Source organism: Crocuta crocuta, unplaced genomic scaffold (assembly GCF_008692635.1).
Source record: "Crocuta crocuta isolate KB4526 unplaced genomic scaffold, BGI_CrCroc_1.0 scaffold53, whole genome shotgun sequence".
Classification (NCBI taxonomy): domain Eukaryota; kingdom Metazoa; phylum Chordata; class Mammalia; order Carnivora; family Hyaenidae; genus Crocuta; species Crocuta crocuta.
This window is the reverse complement of record NW_027529432.1, coordinates 2,826,954-2,834,521: the sequence shown is the minus strand read 5'-3', so window position 1 is coordinate 2,834,521 and position 7,568 is coordinate 2,826,954. Positions and strand designations below refer to the sequence as shown.

Here is a 7,568-nt window from a genome sequence, read left to right as displayed (position 1 = left end):
TCCCAAGACCTTTTCATTCATAGAAGAAAAGACTCCGCGAGGAGCAAGTGAGTCAGAACCGAAGCCGCCGACGCGGACGGACCCCACAGAGCAGCCAGCCAGGGCATGTTCCGAGACTTTGGGGAGCCCGGACCGAGCTCCGGGGCGGGCGGTGCGTACGGCGGCCCGGCGCAGCCCCCCGCTTCAGGCCAGCAGGTGAGAGGGACCCGACGCTCGGGGTTCGCGGGTGGACGGCGCCTGGGCCGCTGCGATGGGCTCCTGCACGCTCGGGGACTGGGACCGGGACCGGGAGCAGGGACCGGAGCTGGGGCCGTGGCTGCGGCCGCGGATGCTGCGCTTTCTCCGCGGTCTGGAGGCCCCTTTCCCCCGCAGCCCAGGGGAACGCGCGCGGCGGGCGCGACAAAGATCTGCGAACGCCCCCTGTGTCGCTCACCCCTTTTCCTCCGCTGTCTGCTGTCTGTCCCTCCGTGTCTGTTACCTTCTATCTTTCCTCCCGTCCACGCTTAATGTTTCTCTGCTGTCTGCGCCAGAAGGGCGCCCCTCAGTCCGGGATTAGTCCCACCTCGGACTGGATCAGAGGGGCCGATCCATCTCGCACTAAATTCCTGGGATCCGGAGTCTGGGCTGAGGCCGAGATGTCCCCACACAGGAGGGAGGCGGGATCCATCGGCAGGCCAGCTCCGACAGACGGAATCCTCAGCACTGTCTGCGACCGCCTGTGTGTCTGTCGGTTCGTCCGTCCCTCTCTACCCCGTCGCCAAGTCCCTATCCCCTTCTTGGCGCAGTGGAGCCTGGTGGGCTCCGGGAGAGTGGTTCTTGACCCCTTTACAAGCTGGAGCCGATGGAGACTGCGAGACGCCCGGACGTGCGCGGGGTCATACAGCGGACAGCTCGCGCGCCCCCGACTCCCGGCACCCAGCGGCGCCCGCTGCGGGCTGGGGGGACATGGGTGGCTGCAGGTGCCCATTTCCTGTCGGCGGGCAGCGCGCACGTGTCGCTCGGCGTCCGTTCCGCCGAGTCACAGCGGCCGAGTCACGGTGGCTGACTCACCCGGGGCGCCCCTCCCTTCCTGGCCCGCAGCGGCCCCGGCCCGGACAACCTCGGGCGCGGGAGACGCCGCCGGCGGTACCTCGGTCCCGGAACTGGGGTCACTGGGCCACCGGGCCCGCAGCGCTGGGCCGGGGACACCGCTGTCTGGACTTGCCTGGGCTTGTGGCGCGCTTCCCGGAGGACTGGGCGCCCACGCCCAGGGCCCAGCCCCAGGGCTTGAACCCAGACTCTTCCCGGAACACCGAACCCCCATCTCAACCCCTTTCTCAGATTTCTGGCTGAAAGAAAATCTTGGCAGCTAACAGAGGGAGCACGTACAGTGCAGCCTGGACGGCCGCTTCTACCTCATTTACCTATTTCACAGAATCTAAGAATTCATTGGTTTAAAAGCCCATCATTATTTTGTGCCACTAAATTTTTTCTGAAGTTGCCAATCCAACTCTGATTTCAGAGCCACTAAGGGGCATTTCTTAGCATCAGTGAGATGCCATAATCCTCACCTCGAACAATATTTAAAAACTAGGAAAGTGATGCACGTTGAAGTTAAATAACTTGCGCGGAGTCATGGCCAGTACGTGGCTGAGCTAACAGCTAACTGGGCCAGCGTAAACCCAAGGTAGCGGTTCTTGCCCACCGCAGCCCCTGTGCATTGGGCGCCTGCCGCTCACCAGGCTCTGTCACACACACTCTTTTTCACCTGATTCTCACAGACACCCTTGGAGATAGGAGCTGGAATTATCCCCTTTGTGCAGATGAGACCCAGGCAGAGTACGGGAGTAGTTACGAGCCCTGGGCCCAAACTCCACTTCCTACTTACTGGCTGTGTGTCTATACACTACTGTTTTCCTGTCTGAAAATGAAGACACTGTTGTGCAAATTATGAGTCAGTATTTGTAAAGTGGTTGGGACAGTGCCTGGAATTCATACTTTATTGTAAGCATTAGTTCTGATGGGGAAACGAAGGCACAGCAAGGTTATGAGACCTGCCCAAAGTCACACAGCTCACGAGCAGGGATTTGTCACCAAGTTAGTCCCTCTGACTGCCAAGTTGTGCTCTTTCTGGGCTCTCCGAACCAGCAGCTGCATTGAGGGTAGATGGCAGTGTGGCTTCTGTCCAGTGGAAGCCCCTCGATCCACAGAGACCTTATCCGTGGCCCCTCATTTCTTATCCCTCAGAAGTTCCACCTCATACCAAGCATCAACGCTGTGAGTGGCAGCCAGGAGCTGCAGTGGATGGTACAGCCTCACTTTCTGGGACCCAGCAGCAGCTACCCCAGGCCTCTGGCCTACCCCCAGTACAGCCCCCCCCAGCCCCGGCCGGGAGTCATCAGGGCCCTAGGGCCACCTCCAGGGGTACGTCGCCGGCCCTGCGAACAGGTAAGTAGCAGAGGCACTGCGCTCGTTCTGATGCTTACAGGGGGCTGAAGTGCAGAGGACAAGTTCTTCCTTAAAAGAACACAGGCTTAGGAAGGGGTGATCCAGCAGAGGGCAAAGAGGTCACCGCTAGATCGGGGAAAGCTTTCTGGAACTGGATGTCTGTTAGGGTAGAAGGATGGGTTGAATTTGCAAGGATAGAGATGAAGAGGAAGAGAGGAAGGCAGGAACATGAAGAGAGGCGGAGGTGAGAATGTGTGAGGCGTACAGGTGGAAAGGTGTGTGGACAGTAGAGGGGCTCCACCTTCTGACATATGTGGAGAGGCTGAGCTAATGTGTCAATGTGGCTGGGGAGAGAATGGAAAGAGAGGGTTCCCTACAGCTCCTCTCTGGGTTTAAGTTTCCCTATCCTATTAATCCTTACAAAAAGCCTCTGGGGAATGCATTTTGGTTTTCTCCATTTTATAGCTGGGGAAATGAAGGCACACAGAGGTAGTCACTTGCCCCAAATCCCACAAGTGAGAAATGAGACAGGTCTTTTCAATTCTTGAGTCAGATCCTAACCATCAAGCCACACTGTCTCATCCAGAGCTAACAGAGTCTCAAAGCAGAGTGAGCTGGGAACTCTCAGCTCTCCAACCAGGGTTCCTGCCTTTATGCTGCTAAGAAAGTCTGTATCAGGGGCGCCTGGGTGGCTCAGCCGATTAAGCCTCCGACTTCGGCTCAGGTCATGATCTCACGGTTCGTGGGTTCGAGCCCTGTGTTGGGCTCTGTGCTGACTGCCAGCTCAGAGCCTGGAGCCTGTTTCGGATTCTGTATCTCCCTCTCTCTCTGACCCATCCCTGCTCATGCTGTGTCTCTCTCTCTCTCTCAGAAATAAATAAAACATTAAAAAAAGTCTTTATCAAAATAAATAAGAGCTAGAGGGTTTGTTTATTTATTTATTTTTATTTATTATTTTTGGAGAGTGAGTAGAGTAAGGAGCAGAGAGAGGGGTGAGGCTCCGTGCTGACAGCACAGAGCCCAATGCAGGGCTTAAACTCACGAACCGTGAGATCATGACCTGGGCCAAAGCTGGATGCTTAACTCAATGAGTCATCCAAGCGCCCCCAGAGAAAGAGGGTCTTTTAAGGGAGTGGCTTCTCTTTCCTCTCCCTGGGGCATTTTGGCATGTGAGACTGTAGTGGAGTGAGTCTCGTACATTAAAGAGCTTGCCCTGGCAGCAGGCTAGAAGATGAGAGAGGTCAGGATCTTGGGAAAGATGTGCAATTAGACAGGGGTGGCTTTCCCAGAAACAGCCTGGTTGCCCTTTGTGACCAACTGGAGAAGACCATGCTGTGAGCCCCAGAGGTAGGCTGCTGGACTTCCCTCCTTCAGCCCTGTCCTAGGTGGGTACTCCTAGACTGGGGCCGTGAGCTCCCCTTTTGGGGGAGGTGGTCTCCATCAGTGGGCCTCTCCATGTTGACTAAAGTGAGTGGATTTTAATTTCTGCTCTGGGACCATAAACGGCTTATTCATCCTCTCCGGGCTTTAGTTCCTTACACGGAAAATTGGGTTAAGAATCTGTGTAAAGCTCTTAGCTTGCATGGAAGAGGCTCCCAATAAATAACAATTTACTCAGCTGCAACACTCATTAGTCCCTCCTACTGCTTACAGCCCCTGGGGAAGGGAACCCTTGGTTATCAAGAGACTGAAAAGGATGAGGGTCATTCGAAAAAGAGCGGCTGGATCCCAGGAGCTCAGAGAAAGAAAAGCCACTTCTGGCTAGGGAATGAGAGAAGGCTTCCTGGAGGCGGGGGTATCTCAGTGGAGTCCTGAGAGATGGAGTGAGTGAGTGAGTGTGCGCGCGCGCGCGCACGTCGGGGGAGAATTCTGAGAGCCAAAAGCTGGGTGTGAGGAGGAAGTGTGATTAATTCAGTCTTACTAAAGCGTGAATGCGGGGAACCAGTCGCGGCGCAGTGGTCCCTGAAGCGCAGGCTGGGGGTGCCCCGCGCTGCTATGTCCTCCCGCTAGGGTCCCAGCACTGGGCCACCTCACGAGGCCAAGTGCCGGGCAAAGCAGTGGCCCAGGGTCTACCTCGCTGATCTGACCCTTCTATCCCACCCCCAGATTAGCCCGGAGGAGGAGGAGCGCCGTCGAGTGAGGCGCGAGAGGAACAAGCTGGCCGCGGCCAAGTGCAGGAACCGGAGGAAGGAACTGACCGACTTCCTGCAGGCGGTGAGCCCTGGCTGGTGCGGAGGGTGGCCAGGCCCGGGCCCACCGAACCTCCGAGGGGCGCGGCTCCCCGGAGCCTGCCGGGCCCCAGGGGCGCCGGTATATGAAGTCCCCTCCCCCCAGCACCCCGTCGGAGGTGCAGTCCTTCGGGAAAAAAAACAATGAGGAAAAAGCGATTAAAAAGTAGCTACAGCCCTTCTCACTCCAGCAGAGCGTCAGAGCTAAGGGTTCGGCCTTCGAGCTCCTAAAATGCTCCCCGGCCTGCTGGGAGTCGTGCCGGTTTTCTACCAAGGGCTCATGGGAGTTGTAGTCCAGACTCGCTGGGGACCCACCCCTGTTACGCCCCAATTACCACCACCTCCCGGAGGCTACGCGATATTCCGCCTTCCTCTTAGAACTCCTCTCCCAACCCTTTGCAGGAGACTGACAAACTGGAGGACGAGAAATCTGGTCTGCAGCGAGAGATTGAGGAGCTGCAGAAGCAGAAGGAGCGTCTGGAGCTGGTGCTTGAAGCCCACCGTCCCATCTGCAAAATCCCGGAGGGGGCCACGGAGAGGGACACTGGCGACACAGGCGGCACCAGCGGCACCGGCAGCCCACCGGCCCCCTCCCGCCCTGTACCATGTATCTCTCTTTCCTCGGGGCCTGTGCTTGAACCTGAAGCATTGCACACCCCCACGCTCATGACCACACCCTCCCTGACTCCTTTCACCCCCAGCCCGGTCTTCACTTATCCCAGCACCCCTGAACCCTGTGCCTCAGCCCATCGCAGGAGTAGCAGCAGCAGTGGGGACCCATCCTCTGACCCTCTGGGCTCTCCCACCCTCCTTGCCTTATGAGACAAACTAGCGCCCCCTACCCACGGGTGCCGCCCTGGCCAATGTCTTCCCACCCACTGGTCCAGCTGGTCTGGACCGTATCCCGTGCCCAACCCCAGCAGTTTCTTCTCCATCCCTCCAGAAGAAACTGAGCATATTTTGCTTCCTAGTAGAGCCAGCTTGGGGCACCAAAGCTGCCCACTGTTTTTCCAGAGCTGGCTTCTCTAGCCGTTTGCACTAAATCAGAGACAAAAGATTTCCTATCTGTTCGAGAGAACTCCTGGGACCCCAAAGGACTTTGTAACTCCCCAGAGGTCCTCTAGAGCCCTAACTCCCTCCAGACCAGGCCTATAGTCTTCATCACCGTCTTCTGTGATCCACCCAATCCTACTCTGACAGGTGATACTCTACCAGCCTAGAACACTAACTCCCTAGCTCCACACTGCCGGCAGCACCAAGTAGTTGAACCAGGGCATTCTGCTGGCCCCTCCTGAATGGCAGGAGGGTGTCAGAGGCTTCTGTGATGAGCTGACCTGCAGCCCCCAGCTCTGAGAAGACTTTAGCTCCGGGGAATCCAAGCCTCCACAACGAAGGCAGCTGCTATTTATTTTCCTACAGAGAGTATTTTTATACGAACCTGCCAAACATGGAATAAAAGGCTCGAAGCTCTGGCCTGGTCTCATTGAACCCAGAGGCTAAAGGGAGAATATTTGAAATCGGAAGCCCTAGGCTCCTGTCCCAGCTCCACGGACTTACTGCATGACTTCCGACAAAGTATTTGATATTTCTAGACCTCAACGGTCTTATCTGACAAATGAGGTTACATCTGTTCTGCCTCATCTCCAGAACTGAGAGCAGGAATAGAGAGTGCTGTTGGGTGCCAGCCAAAAGGATTATCGTCTTCCTCCGGATGCGGGCCCACAGCGCTCCTGCGTGTGCCACAGGAGGGCGCTCTTATGCCCCTTCCAGACTCAGGGGAGGTCGCTCAATGGGTTCTAGGCCCCCAACACCTGCTTCCTGCCCCATTGTCTTGAACAGGAAGGAGCCGGGAAGGGAGCTGGAGCCACTTCAGGGGCGAGATCACGGTCTGTTCCGAGACCTGACGGGGGGTTGGGGGTGGGGGGGAGCCAGTGGCTTACCACGGTCCCACATCCCGTCCCAGGCTTGAGGTAGCGAGGGTCGGCCACGTTAGTTCTGCAGCCCCTCCGGATGGGAATGGTACCCTGTCTCAACGTCCCCGCCCTCGTCCCCACCCCGGCGAGTCCCAAAGAGACGCTGCCCAGGCCACGGGCTCTGCTTCCGTTCCAGTTTATTAGCCCCCACCCCGTCCCCGGCAAGTCCCTCCGCTCCAGCATCCAGTCCCCCGGCTGCCACACCAGCGAGAGCAAGGGGCCCTCCTCAGTGCCAGAGTCTCCAAATCCGTGCCAGCGGCCCGTCGTGCGAGGGGGGACGGCATCCAGGTCCCGAGCTCCACCGCAGTCCCCGCGTTTGGGAAGCAATCTGGTCGGGCGTCGACGAGAAGGAAGCTGAGCCCTCAGTCATCTGGGGAGCAGGCCAGGGGCAACTGATCGGGACTCCCCACGCTGCCCGTGCTGGAGCTTCCATCGCCCAGGTCGCGGGGCCCGCAGGGGGGCAAGGCGAGCTCGGGTGTCGGCCCGGCGCTTGAGCCCCCCGCGCCGCCGGGGCCGCCCCGGGGGCCCCACTCCTCGCCCAGAGCCAGGCAGAGCTCCTTCAGCGCCAGGTTCTCCCGCAGCAGCTCCTCCTGGCGGCCCTCCAGCTCGGCCAGCTTCTGCCAACAACCGCCCAAGTCTTCGCGCACCGCTCGGGATGCTTGGGTCCCGAAGAGCTGCCACTGGCGCGCGGCGCGCCGCCCGCGCTGGCGCTCCGAGTCCAGGAAGCAGCAGAGGTCGCGCAGCTCGCGGTTCTCGGCCTGTAAGCGCCGGTTGAGCTGCTTGAGCTCGCGGATCTCGCCCAGGTGACCCTGCAGCTGCCGATTCACCTCCTGCATGAGGCGGCCGCGCTGCACCAGAGCCGCCAGGCGCGCCGCCTCCTCCCGTCGCAGGCGCCGCACCAGCTCCTCCTTGCCCAGCGCCGCCATCTCCTCGTCCGTCA

At 58.8% G+C, this 7,568-nt stretch overlaps 2 protein-coding genes across 2 annotated transcripts; one reads left to right on the top strand and one right to left on the bottom strand.

Moving 5' to 3' along the window:
- The first annotated feature begins 57 nt into the window (after positions 1–57).
- On the top strand, positions 58–6,116 carry FOSL1 (FOS like 1, AP-1 transcription factor subunit). Its single transcript, XM_077759811.1, has 4 exons — positions 58–195; positions 2,227–2,427; positions 4,534–4,641; positions 5,058–6,116. The coding sequence occupies exons 1-4, from the start codon at positions 106–108 to the stop codon at positions 5,475–5,477; spliced, it is 819 nt and encodes a 272-aa protein (XP_077615937.1). The 5' UTR covers positions 58–105; the 3' UTR covers positions 5,478–6,116.
- A 632-nt stretch (positions 6,117–6,748) lies between these two features.
- Positions 6,749–7,562, bottom strand: CCDC85B (coiled-coil domain containing 85B). The gene has a single exon (XM_077759812.1). It carries the CDS (start codon positions 7,552–7,554, stop codon positions 6,991–6,993), a length of 564 nt encoding a protein of 187 aa, XP_077615938.1. The 5' UTR covers positions 7,555–7,562; the 3' UTR covers positions 6,749–6,990.
- Positions 7,563–7,568: the final 6 nt, after the last annotated feature.